Raw genomic sequence first — 16,365 nt, 5'->3', positions numbered from 1 at the left:
TTTCTTTATGCTGAGAGATGTCTGAGAGAAAAGTCATTCTGAGGGATTTTGATCTCTAGGGTAGGAAAGCACGATTTTTATTTTTTGTTTTTTATTGTAGAGCAGGTAACTTTCAATTTTATTTCATTTTAATAGTTCAATAGTTGTGTGAGCAGGAAGAAACCCTGCTGTTTGATTCGTCCCATGGACAACAGATAAAACCTGGTGATTTATATAATTTTATTATCCAAACTTTACATATAACTCACTTTGTCTTATCTCATTCTGTCACAGACTGCACACATAGTAATACATTCAAAGGTGACAGAGAAGGAATTGGTGCCTTTTCCACAGGCTTCTATTCAGGGTTTGGTTGCTGACAGATCTGACAGAAAGCCATATTTTTAAAAGGCAGATATGAGCATGAGGGGGCAAATAGCCTACTCAAAAAGTACACAGATTTACCTATGGCTTAAATCGGTAAATCCAATAAATAGATGCTTTTGCAAATCCTATTCGCAGCATATATGCATACCATGCCTGCAGTCAGAATGCTTGACCATGGTGCCACTGAGAGTCACAGTGAATAACTCTGACATGACTTCTGTGTAAGCAGTAACCTTTCTGAATTTAATTCCACAGGACTATCATAGGTGATGCCTGCTTCAACTCATATGTAGTTGCTAGCCACACTGAAAAACTGTTATGAATGGTGTCGGACCATTCATACACTGATATTAAATACAATTTTCCACAGCTTTAGTGGTTTTTTTAGATTACACAGGGTTCCATAGAACTCATAATAGGTGAAATGAGAAGGATTCTGAACTGCAAGGTCAGTCCTAAAATTAAGAAATTTTATCCTCCTATATACTCTTTTACAGTACTGCACACATCCAGTAGCTTGAGGCAAAGATTAATTTCAGAATGAATCTTATTCTTGTTTACTGCATGCACTCCCAAACAGCATGAGAGGGTGCATCATTTAGCATGTAAAATTCCTGGTTCTCATTCATATGGGACTCGAAGAAAGGAAAACCTGCAAAACTGGCCAGACTGTGGGCATACCACCACAGTGCTCCTGGCCTCGGTCACTGCTAGATCAGACAATTCAAAGAAAATCTCCTCATGGCTTTTTTATCACAATACAAAGAATGTTTCTTTCCAGAGGTCCATGAGCAAATAAGGGCCAGAAGCACTTCAAGACCTTGTAGCATTATCACTAGTGTATCATCTGAATAGAGATGAGATAGAAGCTCAAGGACTGACATGACCCTGAGCTTTTAGAAGGGTGCTAGAGGAACGTGAAAACATCCCAGTGCACTTCCTGTAGCTTATCTGATAATGGCTACTCTAGCATAATAGCTGTCAGTGAAATATATAACTCTTAAATTTCTATGATTACTATGCAAGGCTACTTCTCATCTCCCTTACTTACAATATGTTTGTTTTTTTTTAATTTGAGAGTAAAATCTAGTTAATATGCATTACGTTTTTGCATCTTAAATGAACAATAGGATGAAACAAATCTGAAATAATTCAATAGTTTAACAACTTTGTGTGGTCCACTACTACTTAAGGCGTTAGAAAATGCATTGTTTATCCCAGCAAGCATACAACTTACCCTCAGCATAGGGCCATTCTGGAACACATGGGGCTCATCACAAACAACACAGTATTCATTCAATACTGGTATCCGCTGCTCAGCAAATTCAATAGTCTGAGAACAATGAAAATGAGAATAACAACATCTGCTTAAAAATAATTGACAGTCAGCATGTGCTCCAGAATGTTTCAAAAATGGGTAAGATATGGCATCCTACCTGCACAAGAAAGCCACGGTCTCGTACCGGAATGCATTTTGCACCATAATTTTGCTGCAAGGAAAGAAGTTGAGGCAACTTCAGTTTTGGTAGACTAATTATATGGAAATGGCAAAACGTTTGTAATGTTTGTATGCAGATATGCTAATTAAACAATATTTGCATCTAAAAAGATATCTAATTTGCATTAACCATTACAAATAATCAATCCTTTTACTTATTTGCTGAATGTGAGATGGATTTTTAGCTTTTCTAAAATCTGATAAGGTTTTATACCCTAGTATCCCCAAAACTTTAATCTCAAATGGAAACACCCACACCTTCACTCCACTCTGATGAACTGGCATTTAGTAAGTTTAAATTTTAACTGCATATTGTCTATCTAAATATGGACTGTGTGCTTAGGCTTGAATGACTAATGTAATTCACAAAAGTGATGAAAATCTTTTACATCTTTTAAAATCTCACCTCTGTGAGCACCATGCTAACAGGTCTCTGTGCTCAGATCCCACTCAGGTTCCTCCTGCCTTTTTCTTTCAATGTACGACAGCATAAATTAGAAAGTACTTTTGTTATAGGAGTCAGTAAGGTACAGAACTCCCTCTAGGCTGACATTTATTTTAATCAGCCCTTGTTTTGAATAAGAATCAGATTGGCTCCACAGGCAGAAGAAGAAGAATTAAGTGTGAGCTCAATGTCTTAAAATAACAATATGTGCTACCCTTTGTTTTCTCAATCAATCATATCTCTGGGGAAAGAAAGGTGGGCATTGTGGGCCTAACTCCTTCCCTGACCTCCAGCTGCCACCAATGCATTTGAAGGCTAAATTTTTCACAAAGCACAAATGTGCAAGAGGTGAGCTGAACCATGACTGCATTTCTTCCAGTATGCTGTTAAATGCAGATGAAAAGACCAGAAGGAGAGGTGACATGGCACCTTAATGAGCCAAAGGATGGTTGATTCCCCCATGAAGCAAACAGGGAAATTAGTAAAGACCTCTGTGACCATGTCAATTTTGCAGCAGAGAAGCTCACACTGTCTCCTCTTCCTGCAGCAAGAAAGGAGGTAGGGAAGGAAGTGTGTGATTGAACTTTTCCTGTGGCCAGCAACTGTACAGTGAGCTATATTCAAGGTGAGTTGTGAAGTCTGTCTTCACCTAGGTAGATTCTGGTTTTACGACATAAATGTATGAGTAGTTTAAATCCACCTTAAAAAGCTGACTCCATTATTCTTCAGTTACTTTTAAAAACTTCCAAAATATCCTCAAACATACCCCCTGAATATTAATACTTTTGCACAATAAGCATAACAACATGTTTGAAAAATAATGAGGGGTAAATGAGCAGAATAAAAAAAAGAAACACTACGCACAGCAGCTTGTGAAGGTGATGATGAAGATGGTGTTAAGATACCAATAAGCCCTGAGGTAAGAGAGAGCCTCCTGCCCTCTGCTATGTTGGACTCCTTGAAAGGCTCCATTTTGGATGATTTAGGGGCATTGGAGTAGGTCTTGCTGAGTAACTTCTGATTCTTCAATCCATCCAATTCTTCCATTCTAAGATTACTAGAGTAAGACCTACTTAACAGTTTATGGGGCTTCAAGGTGCTGTTGTGCTCACATCGAGGATCCCCAGAACATGACCTACTTAATAACTTATGGGACTTTAAAGTGATGCACTCTTCCTGCTTGACAGCTGCAGAGCAAGAACGGTTCAACAGTTTGTGTGATTTAATAGCCATTGTCTGTTCAGCCCTAGGGTCACTAGACAACGAGCGGCCAAAGGTTCTGTGAGATTTTGTGGCACACACATCCTCCGCCTTAACTGTGCTAGAGCAAGTCCTCCTCAGCAGCTTGTGAGTTTTGGAGATGCCATCCTGTTCTGACTTCAGTTTTGATTTATTTTTACCACAGCCAGGTGGAGGATAACTCGGCGACCTTAAAAATAAAGAAGGGGAAGACATAATTGGAGGATAATCAAAAATGTGTGTGAAATAAGCAAGTCCAGATATATGTCCAAATTTTTAAGTGCTGCCCATCTTCATGTATTTAACTAATGGCAAACACAGCCCAAAATAATAATAATAATTAATAATAATAATAATAATAATAATAATAATAAAAGGTATGTAGAACCAATTTTCCAATACCTTCTTAGTCCCATGTATACACAAACTCTCACTGATTGACAAGATGACTAACTCTTTACGTAGAAGTTAGGGCTATATACTTACAGCTGTTGGTACAGGTCCCTACATCTTTAAACAAACTTTTCATTCAGGAAAATAATTTTGAAATGGAAAGTGTATATTTCACACAAGATTATAATGCATTCATCTTATCAAAATGTGTCATTCCATCATGGCATGATCCCATTCAAATTATTGTCTTTTGGGCATGGAATCACAATTTCTATGTGCAGATGCTATGGAAGATATAATGAGCAATGAAATTTGCAGGCAGTAAAACAAATTTAATTCTGCTGAAATTAACTTTTTTTAAAAACCTCACAGTAATCTGGATGCTTTGTGGAAGATCATTTGATGCTCTTCTGTCCTGTTTTAAACAGATTCTAGCTCTTTAACACTGGAAATGAGAAGGCATGGGGCTCACATTTTGAATATAAAAGTAAGAGAACAAAAGACTTTTTTTTTTTAAAAACAAAACAATACACACTTGATCTCTTACATTTCTATAACATTCACATTCAACTGTCTTTGCAAAGCAAGAATCAGCATCAGGTATGCCAAATCATTTTTCTATGGTTTATAAGGAACCCCAATCTTTCTAGTGTTTTTGGACTCCAGTCAAGCAAAAAAGAGGTGAAACCCCAAGGGGAGAGGTTGGCAGCTTTCCTCACCCTGCTACCAAGTGATGACAGCAGAAAATGCATGTGGAGGCTGACTCACAGTTGCAGTTAGCTCATTACCACCCTCGGGCAGAAAGAAAGTAGGAATGGCGCTCTATGGAGAGAGAGAAGTCCCCACATTTGGACTAAGTGATCTCTGCAACTGTAGTAGCAGCCAGCAAATCAACAGGAGAAGGATTGATCTGTCTTTTGTCTGCCCTTTCTGAATAAAACCAAACCCCAAGTTTCAGCAAGCACGGGAGATGGTGTGGCATGGTAGGCAATGAGCAAGCCTACCCTCTACCCTAATTATAACACCATCTTCTTCTTCTACATTTGAGAAGACAGATCTTCAGTCATCTTTAACATTCCTCCCTTCATCAAATGTGGGTGACTTCCGTACTAACCATCTATATTTATTTTTTTAAATACATGGAAATTAGAATTGTAAAATTCATCAAGAAGAAGCAATGTTCAAATAAGTACTCAATACAAATTCACAGAAGGGGTGATTTGTCAACCCTTCATAAGCAGGCAAACATGCTAGAGTAAATAGCCGTATTCCTGAAAGGGGTAAAACCATAGCCTCATTTTACAAGTCCTTGAGAGTATAGGTAACATAATCAATTCAAATGAACAATTCACAAACTATCTTCATATGTTTTTAATGCCTTTGTTTTTTGAAATTCTGTGCCTACATTTCAGAAATAGTGAACACTCATTTACTCAACTAGTGGAGAGGAGTGGGTGTTCAGCAGCTCTTAAAATCAGTCTTTGATTAAAGACCGTTCTAGATTTTTAAAAAATAATAATAATACATACAGTTGTGCAAAGAACAGCTGGACAACCACAAAATTACATATATATGTTCTTGTTCTTCAAAGTAGCAGTCAAATGCTACCAAGCTACTAAAGATTTAAGTACAACCAAGTTAAGTAATATAAAATCAATTATTTCCAGTTATAGATGAATCATGGCTGTTTCAGAGCATTGAAATACTCTTCCTTCCAACAGTCTTAGAAACTGCAGTAGTACCCAGTTTGCTTTTGAAGTCATGCAAGGAAATCACTGGAAACACATGAGGTAAGATAGAAACAGAGCACTCCTCTGTGGAGAAAAGTCAACATTTCACCTTTTGAAGTATGCTGTGGATTTTGAACAGGGTATGATAGTAACAGCTCATTTTCCTTGCTATTACCTGCGCAATGTAGAAAAGATGTGCAGAGGAGATTTCACCTTTTTGTCAGACAACTTCTTATTGTGCGTACAATTAGATTTCTCTTTGCTGTTCTTCCACTGTTGGGTTACAAATGTCTGCATGATTCTGCAAATTAGGAAAGAGAAAAAAGATTTTCTCATCATAGCCAAGTCATATCACTTAAATATTAGGGTTTACCTGTGAACCATGTAGGCTAGATAATGCAACATCCTCACCCTAGAGGCAGAGTTTCTCTATCATATATGTGGACCAATGACTAGGCACTTCAGTTCTTTAAAATTTGTGTTCCCCCCCACCCCAGATAAGACTAATTCACATGGAAATCTTATTAAGAATAATGTCTGCATAAAATACCACCACAAGACTTAATAGACACATGCCTGTCATGTGAAACACATGCCTCTCATCTAAAAACAAACTGATTCAGAGACATCCCATTCAGCTCTAGGCATCTGTCTGCCCAGTGAATGCAGAGACAAGATACAACATCCACACTGCTCAGGTAGGAGCACATTTCTCCAAAGGCATAAAGGTAGGCATGTCAAGGATTACACTACCCAGAGGGGTTTATAATGAAGCTAGAGCCAGACACTTTCCTGATGTGCACACCAAAAGGCAGAGGCCACAAGTCGCTCTAGGGGAAGCTAAAAATCATAAAGGCTATAAAGAAAACACATCCACAGGAAAAGTGGCTAAGTACAACAGATTACCAAGAAAGGCTTCAGATTTTCACACCTCAACTGCCTGAGGTTCTTAGTGAACCAATTTAACTTTTAATTTAGTGCAACTTGGGGTGGAAGGTTGTTTTAGATGACCCCCAGAAGTCCCTTCCAAGCTACATTATTCTGTGGTTCTAATCTAGCATTCAGGGTCTATGAGCACTAAGCTAAAGAGAAAGTAGAAGTCAGTATGGACATTACTGAAAATTTAGTGAATCTTCAAATATGAATAATCTGGTGCTCATAGCCACAACAGGCCATGGTGTTCACAAGTATTCTGATTTCTGCTCATCTGTGATTTATTTACTTGAAAATGTCCTATGGGTGCCTTTGGTAATTACCCAGTACACAAATCAGAGGCAGTGCTCATACTAAAATTTTTTAAAAGAGTTTTCTTGTGTGGAGAGCTTTTTAATTTTTTTCTTCAAAGTCATGTATCAGAGAGATTTTAATAACTGTTTCATTCGCAAGACTATGAAAATGCTGCACTAAATTTCTTTAAACACCAAACAGCAAAAGATTTTCTTTTCTTAAGGGAGCCTTACTATTTCAAGGATCAAATATTGAAGCCTATATTCCTGTCATTTCATTACACATACACAAGCACATAAGAAAAAATTACTCAGCGAAATCCTATTAAATTGAATTGTATCAGGAACACATGAAACTGCTGGTTTTTTTCTACTATTCTTTCTTCTTGTCCTCAAAACTGGGTGGCCTGATTACTTCGGCAAACCTTAGAGGCCACCATGAAAGTATTGCCTCCTTATGGTATTCATGATGCTCAGAAAGATTCCTGCTAGAGACCTCATAATCTGAGCAGAAACATTAAATCAAACACTTAGCTACTGTCTTTTCAAACTTATGTATCTTACCTTCTAAATGACAGTAAAGTGACAGAAAACCCTGGCAGACAGCACAAACCAGGTTCTCTGCAACAACTGTCAAAACAACCTACAGAGGAAAAAATGCTACTTTTACTTGAATAAAACCAAAACACTTTCATCCAACCAATCTGACAACCTGTGACATGGGCCAGGAACTAAGAAATACGTCATGTTTACTTAAAAAGAGGGTTTCACACTTTTCCAGACTTACTTTTTCAGCTGATGTCCCAGCCCAAATCTTTCCTTAGTAGAAATCTGAAATACATCCACAGTTGGCACTATGGAAAATGGAGATATTGTTGAGTTTAAATGAATAATCAAAATCATAACCATACAAATTATATTTAAGGACTCTGTTCTATTCGGACCTTTACTGTAAGTAATGGCATTGAAGCAATGGTTAAAGCAGTCGTGTCACCTGAGTCTATGAAGAAATGAAGGGCCATTTTTAGGAGTATCAGCCAGTATCATTTGTTGTCTTAACAAAAGGATGTTTTAAAAATTGGATTCCCTAGAATGTATGTCTTCCCACTACTGTTAATTATACAAATGTACCTTTGTTACTAGAGAGCTTTGTTACTAACTACTGATTAAATGTATCTGGGCTGGTAATTCATCTCATCTTATCTCATAATTTTTCTTCCAAGTAAATAGTCTTTACATACACAGATTAAAATGCCCTATCTATAAATAAATTTATGTACTGAATATATTCTCAGTTGAGAAGTCTGAGTGCACTATTTGTTACCTTTTGTTAATAATACCCATGGGACAATCTCAATAAACTGCTAGATGTAGTTACTGTAGTCCAAAGTGAACTTGCTGTCGCTGAAAACAACGATTTTATCCCTTTGTAACTGAAAACAAAATTAAGCCCTTTCCGTGAAAGATATTATATACTTTAGCGTGTCATATTGGACCTGATGATCTCTTGAGGTCCCTTCCAACCCTTACAATTCTGTGAATTCTGTGATCAAACATATCAGGTTTTCTGCAATAAAATGAGAGTTTTCACACCTAATCTGATCTTCAGAATTCTATAAAGGTGTAGTTCACCTGAGTATTTCCTTTATTTTTCAGAAGACTATTGTATCTAAGAATTAAAATTTTCTAAATAAAAGTAAACTAATTTAAGTTCCTCTTAAGACCTTAGAAACTTACATGACCTTAGATCTAGATGCGGAGAAAAACCCCTTATCTAATCAATTATTTATCCACACTGTTACAGTTCCTATGACTACGAGGAAAATGACAGTGGAATGAACTGAATTTACTAGTATCGGGTTTTCCTTCTGTGGGCATTTTTACAGAAGATGCTTAATACTCATCATCTAAGTGCCTGATGTATGCATTCCAGTGGCCAAGTGACCCTGCATTTTACTCAAGACCCATCCTACCAGTGATACATCCACATTCATCTGTCAGAAAATTGAAAACATTAGGGATAGAGGCTAGAAATTAGCTCCTGGTATTATTAAAATCTTTGAGTAACACAGAAGAAGCAGGTGTCAGAAGTCCAGCATTTGTTGCGAGACCCTCAGGTCCTTGAGGTGGAACAACAGCCAACACATATTGCAAACACAAATGAGACTATATACCTTGTATTACATAAGGAACTAATGACCATAGTAAAATAAAAAGGAATGAAAATAAAAAATCTGGGGTTTCTTCTTAGAAAATCAGTACTTTTAAATCTGTATTATTCTGATCACTCTTAACCAGAATGCCAGTTTATCTTTTGATTTCCCTTTTTCAAATTAATTTAAAAAATAAAATGCAGTGTATATAAACTTGCCATCCAATTTCACTTAGTTCAAAACACTGTAAATGCTTGCCCCAATATTCTTACTCAAATATAACCTCATCTTTTAAAGATAAACTGATGATTTTTTCAAAAGGAAGAAATTACTTGATTAGGGACAGCAATGTCCTTAGATTTTCAAATTTGGGATGCGTGGTAGGGTGTGGACTATCTTCAGAGAGAATTACAACACTCAGTTTCACCAATCTTAAAATCTGATGTCTAGACTGTAATTCTTGTCTAAACTCTAAAATCAGAGGAGACAGCCCAGTATCCTCAAAGGCTGATTAATCCTAATCTCAGATAGGTTTCTAAGGCCTGGGGGAGAAACTGCTCTCAGGTAAAACAATGAAAAAAGTCATTAACTAGAAGAATGACTGTGTAAAATCAAGATAGTAAACAGCTGGAAGGTGGTAAAAATATCCCCCTTTGTGCTTTGGAGTATACTGCACACAAGAAACTTGTTTCTTTTATCAGACAAAAGAAAGTATTAAAAGAGAAATATACGTGTCACAGAGTTGTGACTTGGTAATCTCAAAACAACATATCCAAGGAGCAAAAGGAGTATTCAGAGAAAGAGCCTTATTACACAAAAGATTGTGGATTTCATTCTGCTGTTTCTGGTAAATAAAGAGGCGTGGCTGAAACAGCAGACGTAACAAAGGAGCATTTGACTCTGGCCCTGATCTTGCCCCTCAGTAGTCAAGTGCCACCATAATCAGTCAGCTGCAGGACGGAGTACTAAACATTCTGTTTTAACCTTGTCAGCAGTGCAGAAGATAACTCTTGTTACTTCTCATTTCACTGGATCATTTCTTATTGCATGATGCTCTTCACACTTCAGTCTCTCTTATTTGCTGCACTTTTAAAAATTACATTTTGATAGAAATATTCTGAATACTAACACTGCTACTTCCTATGGCAAATAACTATTTTAAGATCTCCAGAATTAATAAAAGATCAAAGCAATAAAATACAGGCAAAAGGACCAAAGTCAAGCAAAAAAATAAGGGGTTGTAACGAAATGCTCATTGGAACTAACAGAATATAACTGATAGTTAGCATCAGCAGACAACATATCCTATAAAAATAGCTCATTGGGACAGATTTTGCTAAACACATTATGACTTGAAATATCTATTCAATTTGCAGAGGCAGAATTCTCCTACAGATACAAGCCTGAATTGACAGCTTGCACTGGAAGCCTCCAAATCCAGGCAAGTTATGATCCAAGTCACACACTTCTTGACTTTACTCTGTAAAAATATATCTGAAGTTGACTATTGCATATGAATGTTTCCAAATCTTCTCTCTCAGCTGAATCTTCATGAGTTGGGATATTTGTACTGTCATGAGGAAGCTTTACTGAACAACCAGAGAGTAGGATGTCAACATAGCATTCAAAAATCTAATTCAAATTTAAAGATCCCCAAGAATACATATGTTCATATAAAAATCAGAAGCTGACAGTATAATTATCATGGTCTAGTTCTTCAAAAGGTATATGAAAAAGGGTATATTAATGCGCTCCATAGATTTGTGCATGTACACCTAATCAGTAGTATCTGCATCTGAGAAGATGATCCCTGATTTCCAAAGTGAGAAAATCACTTTAGAAACTGTAGACATTTATTCATAAACCCTCAGGTTCCTAGTGGAAACAGCTGCATTTCAAAGGATATCAAGAAAACAAATTCCTAAACTCAGCTTCCAGAAGTTTAAACTAGATACGCATGCCAATATTAGGGCCTAGTCTTGCGAATACATATAACGATTTCACACCAGCAAGACTGCTCTCAGCAAAAGATTTAAGTACATGAAGGGTCAAAGACTTAGCAGTAAATGGGTATCTGTCACTTAGGATATGGCTGAGACTGAGACAACAAACAAGGCATATGAAGAATACATAGGTGACTAACCTGGGCCATTTAAGTACTGTGTAAGCGAACAGTGCAGTCGCACTACTATGGGCTCTGTGCGAATTACATCCCAAGCCACAGCAATCTCTTCCTAGTTCAAGATAAAAAGAAAACAACAGATACCATTAGACATCGTTAAGAATCGTTGCATTTTGCTAGTCTATATTAGAGGCTGGTATAAACACTATCCATCCACTTACCAATCATGGGATATCTACTCCAACTTTAAACGTGACACTTCAGACAAACTATTGCCTGCTAATGCTCTTAAGAGCAGTGTTAGACTGTTTCCCGTCCTTGAACATGCTAATTTAAACTGAACACAGGTTTCTACATGACACTACATTCACAGTGCAGGCAGACACATTCCCATCTATCAAGACATATTGCTTCAAAGCTGAGAAGCAAAGGAGCAAATAAAGATAGAAAGGACACTGAACCTGTAACACAGGGCAAAGGAAACGTTTGCTCCTTCTTAAGACTGATTAAAATTATTCAAGGTATAATCAGGTTCTCTTAATTTTAAAAGAGCCCAAGAAAAACTATCTTCTGTGCTGTGCTGACCTGAGGATATAATACATCTGTATAGAAGGTAATGATGCCCCTAAAAGCACTACTTTTCATTCTGCATCTAGAGCACAGGAAGTTACTGCACAGATGAGGTGAGGAAGTGTGGAGCTAATGACAGCATTAGTTACACAAGCCATGCTGCCTGTGGACAGATGCTGTCCTGAGTCTCCTTTGCCACTCAAACCTCTCCCTAATCAGTTGCAGATGTGAGAAGCACACAGAAGGTCTCTAGCCAAGGTCGTCTTCTCTCCAGGACTCTATGAAGTGCTTTCACCTAACTAATGTCTAGGATAGTAAAAAAAGAAATGTATTTCATTTACATCAGTTAAAACATCTACCATTTACAAAGCACGTTTGAAAGGAAATATACAAGCAGTAAATAAAAGCCTAGAACACATCTTAACAACATGACCGTAAAATGAAAAGGAAATCTTTCCACTGGGTAGCAATCATTAACGTCACAGCCACTTGTGAAGATCAAGCCTTGGAAAAACGCAAGTCTCAGTAGTTGTCTAGAGTGCCTGATGTGTAGCAGAATTAAATGGGTATTAATGTTCATTATGTAATTTTGTGATTAGATTACTTACATCAAGAAAGCTAACATCAATATGCAGATCAATATCTACATCATCAATGGCTCCATATTCCCTGAAAGGAAAGAATTACGTTACATTAGAGCTCTTTAAAATAATCCTCAGCCCAGGAGTACTTATAACAGGGAAGATTTTATAAAGGATAATCTTGGCTGTAAAATCAGAATGGTTATAAAATACACATTTACATAGATTGGATCAATATTTCCAGTGGGTGAACATCTGCTGTACTGCAACTTTCTTTCTTACCTTGCTTAAATAGGCTATTTATTTTTATTTTATTTAATAATTCCCCAAAATTCTTGTTCCATCACTGCCATATACCTTTGATGTACTGCACAAATAAATCAACGAAACAATAATGGTCACATACTGTTGTTATTTATGACAAAAGAAAATCCTAGTTGATTTTTAGGTTAACAGCCAGTAACCTAAGCAGAGGCTTGAGATAAATAATTGAAGACAAAAACAACAAAGCTCTGACCATGGCACATTATACCTGTGGGCATGCTTCTTACATTCAAGGGTATTTATTTGTCAAAACATGCCGATTGCCCTGTAACGTGCTCAAGGCAATAGCTACCTTACTTTATCTGTCACCTGTAGTATTCCTGAAATCTCTAAGGTGCAGATTTAATTTATGCTCATAGGTGTTTCATTGCCATATGAAATCTTAAAGTGTAACTCTTTTCCCTCTTATTTTCTGACCCACTCTCATTGCCCTCCACCAAGGTATTTGAAGACTTCTTAAAAATAGGGCTAGAAAATATTCATTCTTATACCTAAACAAAAGTTACTTTTATTTTAATTACTTGACTGGATAATTCTATAAAAGTGAAATAACTTCCAGTTTTTCACAGATTCGTTGATACACTCCTGTCTCTGGATTTTGGCTTTACACTGCATTTACACACTTCTCACAATGAATTCATTGCTTTCCTATTAAAAAGAGTGCACACAGTATACTAAGAGTGCATTGTAGCAATTGTGCATAAATGAAGTTGATAAGGTAACCTTGAAATACAGAAGTATTTTTCTTAGGAGATAGCTGATCTCAGATGTTGTTGTTAATTTTCTTGAAGATCCAAAGAACAGATTGCTGTAAACTCACCAGTAATACTTATGAACACAGGCTGGTGTTACTCACATGATAGATTCAAAACGTTGGAATAAAGCTTAATTTTATTAATTAAACAGGAATGGAGTTGAACCAACTAAACACAGAAATGTTAGTAGAAGAAAGGAGAAGATAAAAATAAGTTACAACTTTGGAATTTCCATATTCACTGAAATACCTTTGCCTGCACTCCATTACCATCATGGAAAATGGATTTTAGAGACATGATGGTTTACTTCCTCAAGCTACAAGCAAGGAAGAAATCATGTTTTCTTCTAGTGCTTGAAGCTTATGATCTGCTGCCCACAATCTCTCCAGAAACACATTTTGATTTTGAAGCTCCAGAGATCCTGTTTATTAATGCTTAAGTAATATAAGTAGATACTGAAGAGTTGGTCCAGATGCCTTTCTTAAAGGTTGGTGGCCAGCTTTCAAAGGGCTGTGGTAAAAAGCATGCAGGTTTAGGAATTCCCTTTCTGTATATATGTAAAGTTCACCCTGATAGTAGGAGGCTACTGAATGATAGGGTTCAACTCTCTAAGAAATGCATTTTAGTGTGTGTCACTGTCAGACAGGCCTGTTGCAGTCAGAGAAGTGTAGCTGTTGGAGAGGGATGAAACTGAATGCTTAATGTTGTGCTTATAATTTCCAAGAATTCACGTGTATTTTCAACTGCAGAGTACAAGAAGCATGGAAGCTTTCCACACACCAAAAGCAACCACAAATGCCAATTTCTAATACAGTGAGCCTGAGGAGATCACAATGCATCCACTGAAACAGTTGATTGAACGTATTAGATTCATTAAGGTTTTGAAAGGTTATTTACCATTACTCAATTTTAGGAGCCTTAGGAAGCATGCTATCAAGGGGTATTCTCAATTTCATAGTTATCAGTTTGGAACCTAAACATTATCTAATTCATTTCCTAAACCCATACACAACCATTTGGATTTTAATTCTCCAGGTCCTAAAAATGTAATGAATTTCCACTTAATTTCAAAAGGCATCGTACATCACAGTTGTACACATACTCTCACACTCTAAAATAACAGATGTTATTGTTACTTGCAATATAGGTATGCTTAAGGTTATAATCTCTGTATTTTATTACTTTGTTTATATAACAATTTTGTTATTTTAATTGTAATGTTTCTGACAGGTCTGTTACATCTTCTCTGTTATTTTAATTCAATTATTAATAATTACATAGATGGAAAATGAAGTTATAAAAGACCTGAAGTGAATAAAACATACCATAAAGCTATATGCTGCTGCAGAATCAGGTACATTCATATATGCCCTACAGAATTTTTGTGTAATTTATCTTTGCAATTCACCCCTGACCAAGGTTCCACCATTTCCTTGTGTAGGATTCTTCAGTTTCCCACCTCATTACAATTAGAAAGCTTTCCTAAAATCTAACCAAATTCTTGTTTGTTTCTAACAGACTTTCTTATCGTATCTCTCACAGTGACAATGGAGAACACTTGATCACCATTTTTTGAAGGTTTTTTTTGAAGAAGAGCAACTGTTATTAAATCTTCTATTTTTCTTTTTTTTTTTTTCCTTTTTTTTTTTTTTTTTTTCTCCCCAGACTAGACAAAATCAACTCCTTCAATCTTTGCCTAGGGACACCATCTAGTAAAACTCTTATTCCACCCCCAGGGCAGAAGACAGAATATGACAAATAAAAAGTTTAACAAGGGTTTAGAGTTCTGATGAATAGTAATTTTCAACAACATACAACAGCTTGATCAAATGCCTACTGAAGTGCAAAGAACAATATTTTAGAACAAGCTTCCAGGGCCTGTTCCAAGCATAGTTAGTTGTTTGAATACTATGCCACAAAAATGAAGCCAAATACTGCATTATTGCTAGCTATGAGTGCCCCTTCCTTTTGCCACAATATACAGAGCTCAGAGAAGACTTGTGTTTTGGCAGTGAGGGAAAGTTTACACAAAACAGCCTCCAAAATGTGACAGGTTCCACAATACAGAAGGGTAGGTGACATACCTGAGAGATACTGCATTAGGTCCATAGATCTCTCTCACTGCTGTCAAATCAGCTTCCAACTGTGGGTGCTTGTGAAGTTCTCCATCATAGCTAACCTACCAAAACAATAGCAAAATTGTAGGAGTTCTTATTTATTTCATTACTGGCATCTGATCTAGGCTCGTGACAGCTCTCCTTGCAAAATGTGCTGCATAAAGATTTCTTAATGCCATGCTCAGAAAGGACATTGTGTTGATAAGCTGAAGCACTGAGGTGGTCTAGCTCTTCTAAGCAATGAGATTTGCAAAGCAGGCACCTCTGTATCAGAACTACAGATGGCCCAATTCCTATTTGTGGAAGAAAAGATGCAAAGATAGATAGATGCCTCTATTCTGTCTTGTCCTGGGGGCTATTCTGGGCCTCTTGACACTTGTGCATTTTTAACCTGGCAAGTGGAAGGAGAATAAGATAACTCCTGTTATACCATTCCAGTCTTAACTACGACAGGACAAAGGTTTGCTCCCTCTTGCTTGTTGTCACACTCTCATATATTTTGGACACAGAATGGCATGGTCTCAAGAAGAGAAGCATGACACTATTCCATGCACTAAGTCTCTCAGCATCTTAGTTACATTTGCTACATTTGAAACCACCAGTGCAATGACGTCAGATTAAAAATAAAAAAGAAAAATAAAAAAATATAAAAAAAAAACACCTTCCAATTTTAAGCATTTTTCACCAGATAATGTCTAAAGAAACATATACTGAGATGTCATCACATTTTTTTTCACGAAGTTTTATGAAGAGTGGTTATGGTTATGTCTAGTGTTCATACTATAAAGAAAAAACTTGTGTGCTTGTCTAGTTGGATTGTATGAAGTCAAAATAAATAAATATCCT

The 16,365-nt window shown here is 36.7% G+C and overlaps 1 protein-coding gene across 2 annotated transcripts in view; it reads right to left on the bottom strand.

The window, feature by feature from the left end:
• Positions 1-16,365, bottom strand: part of PARP8 (poly(ADP-ribose) polymerase family member 8) — a 108,947-nt gene that overhangs the window by 29,221 nt on the left and 63,361 nt on the right. For both annotated transcript variants that reach the window (XM_084505092.1, XM_084505093.1), the window contains 8 exons: positions 15,487-15,581; positions 12,351-12,411; positions 11,194-11,284; positions 7,685-7,751; positions 5,847-5,972; positions 3,174-3,738; positions 1,803-1,856; positions 1,604-1,699 (listed from right to left, as the gene is read on the bottom strand). In XM_084505092.1, the coding sequence (XP_084361218.1) occupies positions 1,604-1,699; positions 1,803-1,856; positions 3,174-3,738; positions 5,847-5,972; positions 7,685-7,751; positions 11,194-11,284; positions 12,351-12,411; positions 15,487-15,581 (1,155 nt within the window). The remainder of the gene's footprint in view (positions 1-1,603; positions 1,700-1,802; positions 1,857-3,173; positions 3,739-5,846; positions 5,973-7,684; positions 7,752-11,193; positions 11,285-12,350; positions 12,412-15,486; positions 15,582-16,365) is intronic.

This window comes from Aythya ferina, assembly GCF_964211825.1.
Source record: "Aythya ferina genome assembly, chromosome: Z".
Classification (NCBI taxonomy): domain Eukaryota; kingdom Metazoa; phylum Chordata; class Aves; order Anseriformes; family Anatidae; genus Aythya; species Aythya ferina.
Note: the sequence above shows the minus strand (reverse complement) of the source record. Positions and strands in the feature narration are given on the sequence as shown.